General features: G+C 49.8%; 1 protein-coding gene across 2 annotated transcripts in view; it reads right to left on the reverse strand.

The window, feature by feature from the left end:
- Positions 1-13,267, reverse strand: part of KRT1 (keratin 1) — a 28,995-nt gene extending 15,728 nt beyond the window's left edge. The window contains exons 1-9 of one of the 2 annotated variants that reach the window (XM_065524236.2): positions 12,620-13,267; positions 7,533-7,747; positions 6,231-6,291; positions 5,611-5,706; positions 4,195-4,359; positions 2,309-2,434; positions 1,975-2,195; positions 1,506-1,540; positions 977-993 (exon numbers count right to left, since the gene is read on the reverse strand). In XM_065524236.2, coding sequence (XP_065380308.1) covers positions 977-993; positions 1,506-1,540; positions 1,975-2,195; positions 2,309-2,434; positions 4,195-4,359; positions 5,611-5,706; positions 6,231-6,291; positions 7,533-7,747; positions 12,620-13,177 — 1,494 coding nt within the window. In that variant the 5' untranslated portion in view covers positions 13,178-13,267. Of the gene's footprint in view, positions 1-976; positions 994-1,505; positions 1,541-1,974; positions 2,196-2,308; positions 2,435-4,194; positions 4,360-5,610; positions 5,707-6,230; positions 6,292-7,532; positions 7,748-12,619 lie in introns of those variants that run through there. The other variant, XM_074006933.1, reaches the window with a different exon arrangement.
- Between the last annotated feature and the right edge of the window lie 5,383 nt (positions 13,268-18,650).

The raw sequence follows: 18,650 nt of genomic DNA on the forward strand, positions 1-18,650 counted from the left end.
TTTCCATCAACATGAGTGCGTGAGGCTGTGGACCAAGAGGCAGGAATAGGCGGGTGGTGCAGAGGTTTTCCTTACCAAGCTAGCTTGTCCTGCAATCAGCAACTTCCCCCAAAGGGATCATCTTGTGGCCCCCAGAAGGGCAGGGGGTGTGGATTCTTGTTCACAGAGCAGCCCAGGTGCAGCAAAAGGAGCCTGGGGCTGAGATACCAACTCTCCATTATGTGCCTTGTCGATGCTTTACAGGCTATTTCTCTCCATTGCTAAACTAGATGCCTGGTGTCTTTTAGCATTGTGGATCAATACTTAGCTGCAGTGGTTTGAGTTGGGGCATAAGGGCATTCTATTTGGAGGCAGAGGAATGATAGCCATGACTTCTCCCTAACCTGCCAACTCACACAGCCTCTGCCTCTAACTGGAATGTTTCTGCTCACCCTGGGCTACAGATCTTCCCAAAAAGGTGGGAGCAGGAACAGCAGCAGGGCCAGCTGAACGGAGTCTGAGTGAGAATGTGCTTAGCTGTTACTCTGACTGCAAGCCAGTGCCCTCCAAAGAGATCTGCTGTTTGGGCTTATCCACCCTGCTTCCCCCCATTAGACTCTAATTTATTGGCAAAATTGCTGAGACCCATCAAGAAAAGTGAACGACAGGGAGTCAGGAAGGGCGTGGAGGGGAGGAGTTTGAGGAGAGGGCGGTGCGGGTGCAGGCTTGAGGTATGGCAGAAGCGAGGCCTCTACTCCAGGATCCGCCTGTGGGAGGTGTTGGTGGAGGTCTGGATGATCTGCACGCGCGAGGATCCGCGGCTGCTTCTGCCGCTCCCTGCGTAGCTCCCGCCGCCGCTGCCATAACCGCCTCCACTGCCCCCTCGTGCGCCGCCTCCGCGGTAACTTCTTCCACCGCCGTAGCCCCCACCGCTGCCGCCGCCGTAGCCTCCAGAGACGTAGCTGCCGCCACCTCCCGCGCCGCCGCTGATGCTCACCTGGCTGTTCTGCACCGCTGTGGGGAGGGGACAGTGCACAGGGGGTCAGAGGGACCGGGCAGGGCCCCCACCTGCACCCATCCCTGCACCTGCAGCCTCCTCCATCCTCGATCACCCGTGGCATCGACTTGCAAACCGATACATTGAAAACTGAAAGTGTTCCCACTTGAAAATTATTCTTCATACTACAAAGGAATGCCAGGGTCCTCTCAGCAACACACTCATTGTTTATTGAACATATACCCTAAAGAGTTCTAGCCACTGCTGATTCCTAGGCATCATTTAAAAAAAATTTTTTTTTAATTTTAAAAAAGGCATCCTAACGATTAAGATAAGTAGACCTGAAATCACAACCATTTATTTCAAATGAATTCTTCCAGACTTTGCCATTACACTTGCTTACTTTGATGTCTGTTGTACAAGACTGGAAGCTAAAATGCCAGACTTTCAGTTCTCTGCTGGCCACCTCCCGGCCCTCCCTCCACCCAGAACCACCAGCCTCTCTCTGTCCGTGGGCTCTGCTACTTACAGATGCTCACATGGCTCTGCAGCTCTCCTGACATCCTGTAAAACCAAAGCACAGGGTCAGCCAGACCCACAGGGCCTGAGGAGGGAAGGCGGTGGCCCACAGACATCCAGATCAGAGGTGTCCCCAAGCCTTAGGGAAATTTGTGTGCATGACAGCAGGAAGCCAGTGGAGCCGAGAGAATTTTCAGCGTTTTCATGAAGACTTTTAGCATTGGGGGTGAATACCCAGCTGCAGTGACTTGGGTTGGGGTATAAGGACATTCTACTTGGAGGCAGAGGAATGATAACAATGACTTCTCCCTACCTTGCCAACTCACACAGCGTCTGCCTCTAACTGGAATGTTTCTGCTCACCCTGGGCTACCAATCTTCCCAAAAAGGTGGGGCTTATCTTTTCTCCAAATAGCCAGTCCCACAGTTTCATGGGTACATATCAAGCCTTAGCCCCAGAAACACAGCTGCCGGACCCACCTGCTCTCCTCGCCCTCCAGCAGCTGGCGGTAGGTGGCGATCTCCACATCCAGGGACAGCTTGGCCCCTAGCATGGCCTGGTAGTCACGCAGCAGCCGGGCCAGCTCCTCCTTGGACTGCTGCAGGGCCTCCTCCAGGTCCTGCAGCTTCTGCCGCGCATCCTGGAGGGCCTGTTCGCCTCTCTCCTCGGCATCCGAAATGAGTGACTGCATCTGTTCAATCTGTTCCAGAGACAGTCAGAGACCATTTTAGGGTTAAGCTTCCAGACCTCGATCTGGCAGGGCATTGTGGGAGGTGCAGGGCTTAGTCAGCCCTCCCTGAGCACCCATCCCACCTGCTTCTTCACATTGCTGATCTCTGCCTGCAGCCTCTGGACGCTGCGGTTGAGCTCTGCAATCTCCATCTTGCTGTTCTTCAAGTCGTCTCCATGTCTGCCTGCTGTGATCTGGAGCTCCTGGTACTAGGGGCCAAAGGCAGCATCATGGTCAGCATGTGCTGCCCACCACAAGCCCCTCCAGGAGGGAGTAGGTCTGGGTTGCTCTCCCCTGGGAGATTCTCACCCATCTTGTGCTGTGGTCGCCCCTACATACACACTCACAGCTATACCAAACCTCCCTCACCCGGGCTGCAAACACATGTATACATGCACACGCTCACACCATACCAAGCCTCCTGCATTCCCACCTATCTCTGGGCAGACTCTCATCCCAGCCAGACAAACCTGCTTCGTGATGCCCTTTCTAACACTTTTTCACACATCTAAGCCTTCACGTTGGTCCTTACCCGCACTGAGACCCCCTCACTCTTTCCGCCTACCATATAGCTTCCCACCCTTTTCCAGGATGATCTCCCTAGCAATCAGGCAGGACCTTATGTCCCAGAGGCCCTCCACCTGCTCCACGTTCAGTCTCATTTCCCCTCCATCTCTGTTTCTGTCTCTGTATTGCCCCATCAGTCAGAACTCCACCCCCAGGACAGGGTTTTGAAGTGGGTGGGAGAAGCGTCAACTTGAGGGAATCTGCATTCTGCTGTTTTCACTGTTGGCCTTCTGCCTCCCAGTCTAAGGTCGAAATCCATTCCACCCCAGAACACTGTCTGCAGGACAGTGGGACAGAGGTCAGCCAGGATTGGAGTTGGCCACAGATCATCCTCAAAGCCAATCATCAATGCTAGTTGTTCAGAATTTAGTGACTGGACTGTCAGCCATGCCCTTTCAACCAGAGGATTCACCATCCAAAAAGATCCAGGTCAGTTTATGGTAAAGAAGTAACCAAAGATGTGCCCAACAACTTAGCCACAAAGACGTTGATCTAATAAGGGAGGGTGTAGTCTTACAATATAATACCAGGCTGTTAAAAATGCGGCAGATTATTTAGTGTCACAGAAAGGTATCTATATGCGATAAGTAAAAGAGAAAGTACAGCCTGGCCAACATGGCAAAATCCTGTCACTACTAAAAATACAAAAATTAGCTTGGTGTGGTGGTGTGCACCTGTAATCCCAGCTACTGAGGAGGCTGAGGCAGGAGAATCGCTTGAACCCAGGAGGTGGAGTTTGTAGTGAACTGAGATCACGCCACTGCACTCCAGCCTGGGAGACAGAGCGAGTTTCCATCTCAAACAAAAAAAAAAAAAAGAAAGAAAGTTAAAAAAAGTACATTTTAATAGATACCATTATGAAAAAAAGAATAAAAATCATTCTAGTGGTGAGGGGAATGAGTTTGTAGACACAAACCCGAGTTTAATTAAGCTGTGGCTCTGCCATTTACTAGCTACAAGGCCTTAGAGAAATTAAGTAATCTCATGCACTATTATCTATTATAAAATTGTGATAATGAAATTCTTACCTCATTGGTTGTTGTAAGGATTGAATGAAATAATATATATATTATGTAAAGCACTTTGTGCAGTGTCTAAGACATATGAGTTCTCAATAAACATTATTGGGTTGGTGCAAAAGTAATTGCGGTTCTTATCATTACTTTTAATGGCAAGAACCACAATTACTTTTGCACTAGCTTAATAGCTACAAAGAACTGGCAGAAGAGATATTAACATATTAATAGAGGTAGTGAGAGATTGGTAATCTTTACATGTAATTTCTAGAATTTGTATAACAAACACATTTTACTTCAGAAATAAGAAAGACAATGCAATAAGAGAAAGACATTTCTGGGAAGAATCTGTTTTTCTGGGCACCAGATCTGGGGGCCGTACCCACCTTGGTCTGGTACAGGGCTTCGGCCTCGTCCTTGCTCCTCTGTGCAATCAGCTCGTACTGGGTTCGCACTGCATCAATGATGCTGTCCAGGTCCAGGGAGCGATTATTGTCCATGGACAGGATGACGTTGGTGTCGCTGATGTGAGTCTGCATCTGAGACAGCTCCTGCGAGGCATGGCGCACAGGCTGACTCCTTCCATTCTCCTCTGGGGGCCTCAGTTTTCCTCTGCTGCTCCCTCAAGGCTCTCGGGGGAAGCCAGAAGCCTGGGCCAGGTAGTCTTGGGGGAAAACTCTTGGAATTGTTGTGTGCAATGAGAGATAATAGGGAGAGTCTTAACTGCCTCCAGGGAGAAGGAAGGAGCCTAAACCTGGAGCCCTTCAGATACCATCTCCCCATCACACCTCTTCTGCAACTGCCATTCTGCCTTGCTCTGACTTGGCCACCATAGTTAGCTGGGCTCCTTGGCAGGCATGCCTGTTCCTTGAAATCACATGAGCTCTCTGAGGCAGTAGAATGGACTCCAGTTGCAGAGCCACTTGGACTCACTTTTGAGTGTTGGCTCTACCATTGACTAGCAAGGTAACCAAGCAAGTAATTTAACCCTTCAGTGCCTCAGTTTTCCCATGTGTAGAATGGAGATGCCCATAACATAAATTTCTAACACAGCATCTGGCCCAGAGCAAGTACCCCCAAATTAGACACAGGCAAAAGAGGGCTGGGTGACAGAGTGTTTGATCCCCCACCACTAAGGTCACTCCCTTTGAGACTCACACTGTCACCTCCCACAGAGTTTCCTAACAGCTCCATCAACTCCCCAGAATTAATGAAGATTTCTGGTTGGTTTTGCCCCTTATATGTCTGGGTGATTTCCCAGACAGATTGGAAGCCATGAACCAGGGACACGTTCGCCTCCACCTAACTCAGGATTCTCCCAGCCTTCCATCTCCATTACCCCAACCTGGGGATTCTGAGGATTGGGGTGGAGAGGATGGCTGACTCCAGGCCCACAGAGTTGGGGTACCTGGGGAGATGAGTCCCTAGTGGGTAGCGTTGGGTTTCAGACCTCGCCTCTTATAGCCCATACTCCTTGTGAGATGTGAGAAAAGAAAGGGCCTTCTTTTTTTTTTTTTTTTTTTGAGACAGAGTCTCACTCTGTTGCCCAGGCTGGAGTGCAGTGGCCGGATCTCAGCTCACTGCAAGCTCCGCCTCCCAGGTTCCTGCCATTCTCCTGCCTCAGCCTCCCGAGCAGCTGGGACTACAGGCGCCCACCACCTCACCCGGCTAGTTTTTTGTATTTTTAGTAGAGACGGGGTTTCACCATGTTAGCCAGGATGGTCTCGATCTCCTGACCTTGTGATCCGCCCGTCTCGGCCTCCCAAAGTGCGAAAGGGCGTTCTTATAAACGCTTAACTCACCGTCAAAAATAAATACTTCAAGAAATTGACCTCCCCAGTCAGAGTGTCCACCCTGGACTCCAGGTCCACTTTGCTCGCGTAAGCAGCGTCCACATCCTGAATAGCAGGCAGAAACAGTTTGACTTTATTGCCCAGGCATTGCCTGCCTCCAGCTCACTGGGTGGCTCAGGCAAGTGGCAGAGCCACTCTGGGTTTATTTCCTTACTTCAAAAATTCAACACCTCACTCCAATAAGGGATCTACATGTCCTGGCTTTCCTGGCCAGAAGGAGATGTGACACCAACCTCCACATCTCAGTCAGTCACACCCAACACCCAGGTCCTTCCCCGGGTCCCAAGGCTACACATAACTGACATTCAAAAGCTGTCATTTCACTTCATTTCACTTTCAGGACCCCAGACAGATACAAACTGGAGGCTTCCTAAAGAGTCATTATCAGTGTCAGTTCTAGTGTAAGGGCCCCACATTTAGGCATCACACACAGCAAGCCGGCCACAGAGGCCACCCTGCCATTGCCACAGAGGTCACCCTGCCATTGCCACAGAGCATCCCATAGGGATTCCTTACTCCCCGAAGCCTCCTTGGTCCACAGCCACCCTTGGGACTCCCCTTTCCCTCACCTTCTTCAGGACGACAAAGTCATTCTCGCTGCCAGTCCTCTTGTTGATTTCGTCCTCATACCTGTCAGGCGAGGCAAGGAGCACAGAAAGGCTACAGGCTGACCTTGGCTCTCTGAGGTTCCTCCTCACAGCAGAAAGCTTGGAATTCCCCAAACATTTGCTGTCCTGAGCTCAGAGAACCCTGCTCAAGGTGCTGGCTGTCCATTCCAGGAGGCTGGCGCTCTCATGGATGAGGGCAGTGCCAACTCCTGGGTCTGTGAGCCAACAGAGGGGAGCCCAGGCCAACATGGAAACCCAGAGCCACAGAGAAGGTCCCTGGAACATCTATTTTTATTTTGATGTTTTACCTTTGTAAATGTGTCAAATTCATTCATTCCTTAAAATTGAGAACATGAAATACCAACCACTTTTACTAAATATTTTTGAAGAGAAAAAATTTAACCTACAATTCTGTGCCCCATCCCCCACCAGCACCTCCAGTGTGGATTTCATTTTTCCCTCGTTGACTCACACACACTTGGATCTCTACTGGCACGGCACAGTAAGCATGCCAAGGTGATGGGAGAGAAGCACCCTGAACCCCAAATGGGGAAGAAGAGGAAGGGAGAGGCTCGGCTGCCTGCACAGCTCAGGAGCAGCTGATCTGGAATTCGACAACTCCTGTCACCCCTACTGTTTGTGGTCATAATAGCTAGGGTTTACTGACTGTAGGGGTGTGCAGGCACAGTACTAAGAACTTATTAAGCATCATTTCATTCAAAACCGGCAGTTCTCAAAGCGTGGTCCCCAATCCACGAACATCAGCATCACTTGGAAACATGTCAGAAGTACAAACACTCTCCTGTATCTGCTGAATCCAAAACTTGGGGGGCAGAGCCCAGCAATCTGATTCCAGCAAACTGATGCATGCTCAAGTCTGAGAACCACAGATCTACCCACAACAATCCAACAAGGGAGGTTCTTGCTCTTCCCACATTATTAACATGAACACCAGAGGCTTAAAAAGATGAATTTGTAGGCAGCTAGTAAGTGGAAGAGCCCACACTGGAAATCAGGCTTACTTGGCTTCAACATCCATGAAGCTATCCTGCCCCTCCCCACCCAATGCGATTGACAGCTGGCTGCCAATATCATCTACCTGGGTTGCCACATACAAAACAGCGCCTCCTGCAGTTGTGCAGTGCAGAGTCTGCATGTCCCGCTCCCCTACCCTTACACATAAACACTACAGCAGAATGTCTTGCCCCTGTGACGAGTTTCCGGCCATGCTTCTCCCCTGTTTTGCCCTGCCTGGAGTCTCACTTGCTCTTGTAGTCCTCCACGACATCCTGCATGCTCCTGACCTCTGTGTTCTGGCGCATCTGCTCCGCATTGAGCAAATCCACCTGCTTCCGCAGGTCACCGATATAGTTCTCCAAGAGGGGCTCCAGGTTGTTGGTTCCAGTTGAGGTGTTCACCTGCTGCAGCAACTCCCATTTTGTTTGTAGCACCTGGTTCTGCTGCTCCAGGAATCGCACCTAAGAGCAAGAGACCCCAGCCCACCCCAGGCCATGGATCAGAGCAGCACCCCCATGAGTAGGGGGATCCATAGCCCCTCAACACATCCAGACCTCAGAGAATCAGGATGGTTCCTCCAAGGGTCAGAGAGCCTTTTCTCTGGGATTGAGACACACAGAGGGCAATGTGGTTTCTGACGGCCAATGGCTGTACAGTCAACTTGTCTAAAATTGACACTAAGCTCACGCTGGTTTTGAAGGTAAATCACCTCCTTCATTTACATCATAGAGCACTCGCCCTCCAAACTCAATTTATCCATGCCAACGTAAGGAAATGGTGTTTCGGAGCATCTGAGACACTGATGACCCCAAGGCTCCTTTCTCTTTGTGGTCAAAATGCATTATGTGATAGAGGAGAGGAAGAAAGAAAAAGCGAGAAGGATCAATTTGGCTTAGAACATTAAACTAATTCCTGAGCACACTTGCTCGGGTGCCCCTGCCTTGCAGTCACTACCACCTCTGCTGTCTGCCAGGATGTTTGTCAGGAAAGTAACTCATTTAAATGCTTTTATAACGCAGACAGAATTTTTAAGGCAAATGTTCTCATTCTTTTAAAAGTCTAATGCAGTCAAGTGCCCCAAAGTGAGGACTTGGGTTGTCAGGTGTTTGAGAACTACCCACTTGCTATTTCCCGGGAAATGGAGAGTGGACATCACCTAATATTTTCACCACCTCTTCTCCCAGAACTGTGGATATGAAGGTAAGATAAGGGGCCCAGTAAGGCAGCTGGCTGTGCAAAGTGTGTGGCTCGTCCTTGGCATGGTAGTGACCAGCCTCCACCTTTCCTCAGCCAGCTACACACTGTGGAGCCTCCACTCTAGTGCCCTGATAGAAGCAGTGGTGCTGCCTCCAGAGTTTGCTCGGCCGCATGCGGGCGCGCACGCGCAAAAACACACACCCTCCGGAATCCAGCTTCCTCCTCCGGGCACTGTGTAAAGGGGCAAACCCACTGCTTTGCGTGGTCGGAACGGAACTCTGAAGACACTCCCTTACCACGTGACACTAGTGAGGGTCCCCCAAATCCCCTGGCCCTTGAGAATCTGCCCGTCTGAGGGGCCAACCCTGGTTAGCTCCCTTTGGATTCTGACTCTAGGCTGGAAAATGTTTGCAGACAGCACCACCTCCCATGGCTCATTTTTGCTGGCCTTATCAAAGCAAGAGATTAGGCAAGCAGCTCTCCCAGGCTTGTCAGCACAGCTCACAACACCGTGAGAAATTCCTGCCACTCTCTATTTTTACTCTGTGGTGGCACTCCCAGGGAGTGAAGAAATCAATTCAGCACTCATTCACTGCGCTCAGTGGCAGTGGCATTGTGGGACCAAAAGAAAGAATCCTGTGGTCCCATGGAGAGTCTCCACATAAAACAACGAGGGAGCAGTGACACAACTCTGGGTGTTCTGGCTTTAGCCCAGGTACCCACCCGCAATATCCCAGGAGCTCATAGAAGACACTGTGGTTCTCATCAGGCCACCCAAACTGCAAAGGCAGAGTCTGGCTGCAGGGAGTGCCTTAACCACTAGAACAATCGGTGAAAGCCACTGTGTTTTTCCCCAGGTTCCCCAAAACACTCCTGGTCTGTGTCCTACCAGCAAAACTCAAAGGCAGCTCAGCTACCACAGATGGAATGAGGCATGCTGCTGAGCGACCTTCTCGCCCACCCTCTGCTTCAGTGCCCCTCCCCTGCACAGGGACCTCCCAGTGCCCTCAGCACTCCAGGTCTCCTCAACTCTTTGCCCAGTAAACTCCTACTCACCCTTTAGACCTCACCTGAGGTGGCATCCCACCAGTGTGTCCCCTTTGCAGCCCCTTGTTCCTTGCCTTTCTAAATCTGTTGAGACTTGCAGTCATGCAGCAGTGTGCGAGCATCTCTCTCCCGGGCTGCACTGGACCCCCTGAGGGCAGGCCTATATCTACTTTGTTCTCCAGGGGACACAGTGGACCCATGGACACACAACGCCCAACACAGAGAAGACAAAAAGTGTCATGTACTCATGAAGTGCAAAAGGTTTTAAAATTGCCTGCTGGTGTGGGCTATCCAGACCACTCGCCACCCCTGGCATAGAGGTCTAAGGATCAGCTGAACAAGGCCAGCCCAGTGTCCCAGGGGGAAGAGCTGGACCCCTCCTTTCCTTCCTGAGGCCCTATCCCCTCGTCATTGGTTCTAGAAAGCCTTTGGCTCCATTTCCACTCTCTGAGCATCCAGCACTGACCCGAGGGGCTGACCCAATTTGTCATCCAGCTTCTATTTACTGAGCAACTCTCATGTGTCAGGAACTATTCTGGGTGCTAGGGATTTGGTAATAAGCAAAACAGGCAAAATCCCTGCTTTCTAGGAGTTTGCATTCTATTTAGAGAGATAACTATAAAGAAACAATCATGTAAAAAAATACAGTGCCTCAGACAGCTGCAGGGACTATGGAGTCACACAGGGCCGGGGCATAGGAACGCTGAAGTGGTGGTCAGGGAAGTCCCCACTGAAACTGTGGCATCTGAGCAAAGACCCACAGAAGGTAAGGGAGGAAGGTGGGCCTCTCTTTGGGGGGAAGAGTTCCAAGCAGAGGGAATGGCAGGTGCAAAGACCTTGAGACAGAACTGAGCCTTGGATGCTGGTGAGCAAGAGAAGAGCAGCTGAGGAGGAAGAGGGGCACAGGACACTGGAGACAACAATGAGTTGGAAGCCTGGAGGCTATTTTCCAGGCCTCAATCTGCTCACTAGCAGTTGTATCCTGAAAACTGTCCCACCCAGGGAGGGCAATGTGGCCTGATTCCACAAATGTAAGTGTGGGCTTAGCAGCAGCCGCAGGGTAAAGGGCAAATAATATAGGGCCTTATAGGACTTGGGCTTTTCCTTCAGTTGAGACAAGAAGCCACTGGAGGATTCAAATGGAAGAGTGGTGTGACATGCTTTTAAAGGATGGCTCTGCTGTGGTGTCAAGCATAGGCTATACAAGGGTCAAGGGTGAAAGCAGGAAGACAAGTTTGGAAAGCAGAGTCAGAAGTCACCTGTCATAGAAGCTTTCTACCTTCCAGTCAGGCCACAACCCACCTGGCTGAGGAGCCTCTCCTCATAGTCATCACAGGCCATGCCCTTCAAAGGACAGGAGACCCAGGTCTCTTGCACCTTAGCCTCTGCCCCCTGCCCCATGCCATGCAACTGGACAGACACCCTGTTCATGGCAGAGGCCACAATTGGATGAGCCTCAAGAGGTCAGTTGCCAGCGGCCTGTGGTTATTTCCCAGCCCTCTCTCCTCCCTGCTCCTCTCTTGGCCCAGTCGTGAGCTCCCAGTAGCGACTCCTTGCTCCAGTGAAACCCTCTAACCCCCACCTGTGCCTGAAGCATGGTGGTACTCAGCCACATTTCCCACGCAGCGTGATCAGAAGCCACAGGAGCACTCTGCTGTGTTGCGCTCCTCTTCGGCAGCCTCACCCTCCTCCACCTGCTCACACACTGTCCCATCCCCAGCATCTGCCCAGATATCAGAGGCCTGCCCTGCCACCCAGCATGGCCTCTGGCCACAGCTACCCTACAGTCAGGCCACAGGTCAAGCTCTGGCCTCAGCACTGAACTCCTGTGGTGACTGAGGGAAAGTCACTGACTGTGCAAGTGGCCTTGGTGCTCTGTGGGGCTTCCCACTGCATCCCTGAAGGCAAAATTCCTCCTGGAGAGGTGCTAGTGGCCGCTGTACCTTGACCTCCAGACAAAAGGAGATGCTGGAAGGAGGTCTTCACCATGGTGAGTTCACCAGCCTCTGTTGCTGCTTTGGACCTAATCTGAAGTTTCAATAGGGAACTAGGGACAGGGGCTTCTGTGTCTCCATCTGGCCCATCCTTGGCCCTTGATGAGCCAAAAGGGGGAACTCAGACAGAACCCTACATTGCATGCTGTTGACTTTAGCCCCAAGAGATACCCACCACCAGGGCATTCACCATGCCCTGCCTGCTTCTCCTGCCCTGGCTCTGTGGCTTCATCTCTGCTTCTCTCATCCACCCCCTGGTATCCCATTTTCTCCAGGAATTGTAACCGTTTGAAATTCCCTATCGTGTGTGAAAGGGACCAACCGTTTGAAAGGTGTCACACTTTCATGCCTCCTGGTCCTTCTGCCTGAAAACCCCCTCTGCCCTAAGAACCCATTTAACTTGTGCTCGCTCCGGCAGCACATATACTAAAATTAGAACCCATTTAACTTTTTATCCGTCTTCCAGACTCAGCAGGCAGAGCTCATCACACCCTCCTTTGAGCTACCATGTCCCAGAGAGTACTTCCCCTATTGACACACTTCACACGCATTGTCGTAATTCTCTTCCCTTTAGACGTCAGTCCCTGTGTCCTAGTCACCTGTAGCATCTGGCACAGTGTCTGCCCTATCATAGATGCTTAGAAAATATTTGTGGGCTGAATGGGTGGATGGATGCATGGGTAGATAGTTGAGTGGCTTGATGGATGAGTGAATGAACGGATGAACATGTGTGTGTGTGTATATAAATGGATTGTGTGGATGAGGATAGATGGATAGATGGATGGATGGATGGATGGGTGCATGGGTGGATGGGTGGATGGAAAGTGAATAATTGTGAAAGAGAATGAGGGTACTACACCATGTATCTGTTGAGTATTTTCACACTGCTTACCTCCTTTCCTGCCAAAAGGAAAAGATAGAATTAAATCCCCACAAGAAGACAAATTGAAGCCCAAATGGGGTAAATGATTTCCTAAGGTCCCAGGTATCACCACCAAGCTGAAACTGCACGATGTGCTGAGAGGTGGCAGGGTGTAATCTCTCTCAGTCATTTGGTCAGTGACCAATGACCCTCCCTGCCCCTGAGGTGCTCACCTTGTCAATGAAGGAGGCAAACTTGTTGTTGAGAACCATAATCTGCTCCCGCTCCTGGGTCTTGATCCTCTGAATTTCAGGGTCCACCTCCAGGTGAAGTGGCTCTAGGAGGCTCTGGTTAATGGTCACCTCTTGGATACCCCCAGGAGGACAAGAAGGACCAAAACCCCCAAGCCCAAAATTGCTAGCCCCAAATCCAGCACCCCCAAAACCACCTCCTCCAAAGCTACCACCTCCAAAGCCACCAGCACCAATGCTGCCAATCCCAAAGCTCCTGACCCCTCCAAATCCCCCTACTCCCCCACCCTGACAGAAACCACTGGCACTCCTCCCCACTAGACTAAAGGAGATGCTTCTACTGCCACCCAGATTATACAGGCTCCTAGAGCCAAACCCCCTTCCACGGATCCCATATCCACCACCACCACACCTCCCTCGAGTATAACACACAGAACCCACAGCCCGACTCCCACCACCAGAGCCTGCAGAAAAGCTGGTGCGATAAACCTGCCGGCTCCTTGAGCTAAACGCGGACTGAGAACTATATTGGCGGCTCATGGTTGCTGGAGCATCCAGATAAGCAGGCAAGAGAAACAGCCTGGCAGGAAGGAGGCAGAGACCAGAGAGGAAAGGAGCTCTGACTCCTTTGGAAGGGATCTGGCTCCGTCTCTATATATAGACACACACACATTGCTGGGCTGGGCATCTTTACAATCCTGAAAGGGGAGTATTAATGTTTAGTTTGCCTGCCAGCAACATCTGTTTAAAACCTCATACCTATGAGTTGCAGAAATCAGACTGCAGACAAACTTCCCCAACTCGATCATTTATCATTCATCTCTTGCCATTTAGAGATCAGAGTGCAATAATCTCTCAGGACCTCATTGCTGGAAACTCCTATACAGATTCCCCCCAAATCGTCAGTTCATCTCTTCCTAAGAAACTCCACCACTGAGCTGTTTGTTTCTGGGGTGTACCTGGGAGATCTGGGGCAAAGTTAGATAGTGTCTGGAGACCTCAGGACAACAGCTGGGACAGAGGTGGAAATACTTTCTGTCATAGCATTGTCCTGGTGGGGCAAAAGTTTTGTTCCCATCTCCCCACGCACTGCTTCTGCTCCCTGAAGTTATCACCATGAGCACCCAAAATTTTATCACATGGAAGTGCAATATTGCGGTCACTGAGTACAAGTGTAGGCCCACAGATTCTACCCAAGGTCATTCACGTTGTGTGTTGCTTGATAAGCCTCAGACTCCTCAAACACAAAACCACACAAGGTACTTCAGCACCAAAAATCAGTGGTTCAAGATTTGTTGAGCATCTACCAGTACCTAATATTGTCTTCTAGACCAGAAGACAAACCATCCCTATTTCTCTTTCTGTTTTATCATTTCTGGTTCTTTATAGACAATACTTTTGTAAAATAGAATTAAATGAATTACCTCTTAAAGATAATTTTTAAGAGATATACGAAATGCAAGCCCCAATTTTTTTGATTTTTAGATTCAGCAAGCAAAACATTGTTTAACTGCTAAAAATAGCAACAATAATAATAATTTTCTAAAAGGCTACTCTCAAATTCTGTGCTTACCACAAGGCAATAACAAAGCGCTGTAGACCAGCACTGATCTGTGCTCACACTCTGAGAAGCACGTCCCAGACAGCATCCTGAGGAGAAGCTCATTCAGTGATCATCAGTGTACGCTAACAAAAAAATGTGTGTTTTCCCTCTGGACTCAAATAGCTGTGGCTTTCATCCAAAATGTAATGATAATTTTTTTAACTTGGGGAAAAAATCTCCAGCCTTAGAAAAATGGCTGTGATGGCTTGCCCAGTTGGATACAATTATTTTAAATCATCTTGTTGGAGACGCTGCAGCAGAACCAGAAATGACTTGTACCATATTAAAGGGAAAAGGCAAACTACATGATGGAGTCTGTGCTGTGAACTCATAAGAATTAAGAATGCAGAAGGCCAGGTGTGATAGCTCACTCCTGTAATCCCAGCACTGTGGGAGGTCAAGGCGAGCAGATCACTTGAGCCCAGGAGTTCAAGACCAGCCTGCCCAATATGGCGAAACCCCGTCTCTACTAAAAATACAAAAAATTAACCAGGCTTTAATTTTTTGCTACAAGCACACGCCTGTAGTCCCAGCTCCCAGGGGTCAGGGGGGCTGAGGTAGGAGGATTAATTGAGCCTGGGAGGTCAAGGCTGCAGTGAACCCTGATCATGCCACTGCACTCCAGCCTGCACTCTCACAAAAAAAAAAAAAAATGCAGAGGTCAGGAGATCGAGACCATTCTGGCTAACACAGTGAAATCCTGTCTCTACTAAAAATACAAAAAATTAGCTAGGTGTGGTGGCACATGCCTGTAATCCCAGCTACTCGGGAGGCTGAGGCAGGAGAATCGCTTGAACCCAGGAGGTGGAGGTTGCGGTAAGCCGAGATCGCGCCATTGCACTCTAGCCTGGGCAACAAGAGTGAAACTCTACCTCAAGAAAAAAAAAAAAAAGAAAGAAAGAAAGAAAAGAAAAGAAAGTTGTGGCAGAAATCCCAATAGACGTGGGGAAGAACAGGTGGTAAAAACAAGAGCAGTGTGGGGGAGCCAGAGTGAGAAGCCATCCTGGGGCAGGGAAAGGCTCCAAGGACAATTCCAAGCTTCCACGCCCTCTTCTCATGAACCTCTGCATTCCGTGCATGTTATCTGTTCAGTGGGTCATCCAGGAGACACTGTGGGATAGAGGAGGCAGTGAGCCTGAAATGTATAGGCAGAAGCCCTGCTGCTGGCTGGCTGTGTCATCTTAGGCAAACTGCCTACTCTAGAGCCTCAGACACTTCAGGAACCAAAGTGTCTACTTCTCAGAATTCAAAGCTGTAAGTCATGTGGGGAGGAAAAAAGCAAAGAGCACTGGAATCACTAAACAGGCAGAAATAGCTGCTCACAGATCCTGGTGGGATGACAGCTGTCCTACTTTGCCTGAGATTTTCAGTACTTAAACCAAGATATACCTGGGCAAATCAGAACTGTTGCTCACCGTAGTCCTAGGCACCTATGGTCCACACAGCCATACTCCTAACCCTAAGGCAGAAGAGGGAAGTGAGGGCCTAGCCTCCAGCACAGAGTGACAAGGAGAGAACCAGTAGAAGCAGAGGAAGGAAAGGGAGGTGAAGCTAGGGAATGGGGTGGGTTCGTGTGAGAAAGCTGCCTAAAGACCAGGATTCTGAGTCAGGTATCAGAGAAGAGGCAGAGAGAACAGAGTAGGGGGAAGAAGCAGGGGTCTGGCGGAGAAAATGGGGGCGGTTATGGAGAAGGGATAGTAGGTCCCAGACAGAAAACAGCAGGGGTATGGAGAACAGATCCTTGAATTGGGCATCTTGAAACCCAGCTCTGACTCCTAGCTCCTCCCCCTCCTAGCCCCATGGCTAGGACACTTGACTCCTTGAACCTCAGTTTCCTAACCTCTAAAATAAAGAAAATAGTAGCCAGCCGGGCGCAGTGGCTCACAACAATAATCCTAGCACTTTTGGAGGCAGAGGTGGGTGGCTCACCTGAGGTCAGGAGTTTTGAGACCAGCCTGGCCAACATAGTGAAACCCTGTCTCTACTAAAAATACAAAAATATATAATCCCAGCTACTTGGGAGGCTGAGGCAGGAGAATCACTTGAACCTGGGAGGTGGAGGTTGCAGTGAGCCGAGATGGCGCCACTGCACTCCAGCCTGGGCAAAAGAGGGAGAGACTCTGTCTGTCTGTCTGTCTCTCTCTCTCTCTCTCTCTCCCTCTCTCTCTCTCTCTCTCTCTATATATATATATACACACACACACACACACACACACACATACAGCTTCGCAGAGTGATTGTAATGAATAGCTAAGAACAAATATGGAAGAGCACTTTGTAAGCCCCAAGGAGTCACACAAGTGGGGTTCCTTCCCCCAACCCCTCCTTGTGAACCCTCCTGTCTCTCTCCGGCTGCACCACTCACTTTCAACCCCACCTCCCCCTCATGAAGAATGCACATAATTAACCCCTTCACATCTGTCTCTACTGCCACCTAAACAGATAGGAAGCTCCTTGCTTTTGGGAAAAAACTTCATGGACCAGGATCAGCTTTCCTCTCGCAACTGCTGGGCAGAGTGGGCCAATAACAAAGGCCTACCTGACTGAGTTAAAGTGAAGACACGTGGACAGCTTGGATAACCAAGAGCTTGGGGCCCACAATTAAGTGCCCCTGAAGTTAAAGCCCAGCTCCCCCATGTACCAGTTTTATGATTGAACTAATCACTGAGTTCCCTGAGCCCTGTTCATCTGACCCTTAAGTAGAGCACTTGAAGACAACAAATATTTTGAAAGGCTTGCTCTTACGAGTGGTGTTATTGTGTGGCTATGGCTACAGCATTGAGACCTATGAGTGCGATGAGAGTTTTTAGAAAGAGAAGCAGCTGGAGAAGGCTTCACAGAAGCAAAGGTAAGCTCAAGCTAACCTTGAAGGATGTACTGTAGGCCAGTAGGGAGGGTGCTCTACAGTAGGGACTGGGACTGGAAAGGACCAGAGAAACTGCTTGTGCCAAGGCCTAGAGGAAGGAATGGGCATGTGAAGGGGTGGGATGGGGGAGCCAGGAAGAGGCCCCCTTGCCTCGAGGGAGCAACTGGGAAACCCTGAGGCCTGAGTTTGGCTTGGGTCACAGAGGGTTCCAGCAATGTCTTTGAGTAGAATTTGTTCAGCACTCACCTGGTTTCTATATACTCTCATGCTGAATGTGAAAGTATTCCATTGTGATAAAATAAAAAAGGAAGTCCCAGACAGCAGAGTTTAGGAAGCTTCTTTGATCTCTGTCTATGATCAGCTTTCAGCATCCAATGCCAACATCCTCATCTACCTCCCATCAGCTGATGGCCCCTGCTGGGCCGCTGTCATCCCTTGAAGGGCTTGGGAGGGGAGAGGGAATACACTCACTAACCAAGCTTTTGGTGGAGGGTGATAGCTATTCTCTACTTCCTCAGAAGAGAAAAAAATGACTTAAAGTGAAACATGAGAGATTTTGCTTGTCTCAAAGGAAGTGTTTCAACTCAAATCAATATTAGTGGGTAAATAATGTTCCTAGGACGAATCACTACCCCTAAAAGAAACTCCTCAGCTGGTTAGACTGCAGACAGCAGCGGTTTCCAAACTGGCTCACATTGGAATCAGCTAGAAAGCTTCAAAATCACTGGTGCCTGGGCCCACACCTAAGGGGTGGAGTTTAATTGGTCTGGGGCTATAGTCTGAACTTTAGAATTTTTAAAAGGTGGTTTTAATGTGCAGCAAGTTTGGGGACCACTGGCCTGGAGGAAACAGAAGGAGAAATGAAATGGCCTCTTGAGATTCCATTCAGTCTAAGGACACAGATAGGAGTAATGATCATTATCATAATAGTGAACTTCACCAGGTGCTTTCCATGGACCATGCACTGTGCTGAGTCTATAACGTGGAAGGTCTCATGAAATCTAAATACCAACATCATAAGGAAGATATTCTTACTATGTTCATTTTGCAAATGGACAAAGCGAGACTTGGAACAAGAATCTTGTCCAAGAATACACTAATGAAAATAGAGGAATGGAGATTTGAACCCAGGCATTCCCACTTTGGAACTTACATGTATTGCAGAAGAGATGGGGTCCTTGGAGAAAGATGTGCCCGCTTCCTCCTCTCCCCACCTGCCACCTTAAAAGAAAATGGGGAATTAGTTGAAGGCTCCAGCTCCCCCAGCCCAGTAAATCTCCCAGTTACTGAAACCCAGGGCTGCCAAGAGGATGAGGCCCAGAGCAAACTATCAGCCACCTGGATCACAGTTCCAGACAGCAGCTGGAAGCAGGGTTCAGAAGAGCTGCTGGTGTGACCAGCAGGAGCAGCTACCAAAGTTCTATCCCCCACCTCACCCTACATTTCCCAGAGTCTGGAAGTGGATATCACAGAGGTGTGTCAGGGGCGTGGGGCTGGAAAAAGGAAGGGAGGGAGACTCTCACTCACCAGTCCCCACCAAGGAG

Source organism: Macaca fascicularis, chromosome 11 (assembly GCF_037993035.2).
Source record: "Macaca fascicularis isolate 582-1 chromosome 11, T2T-MFA8v1.1".
Lineage (NCBI taxonomy): Eukaryota > Metazoa > Chordata > Mammalia > Primates > Cercopithecidae > Macaca > Macaca fascicularis.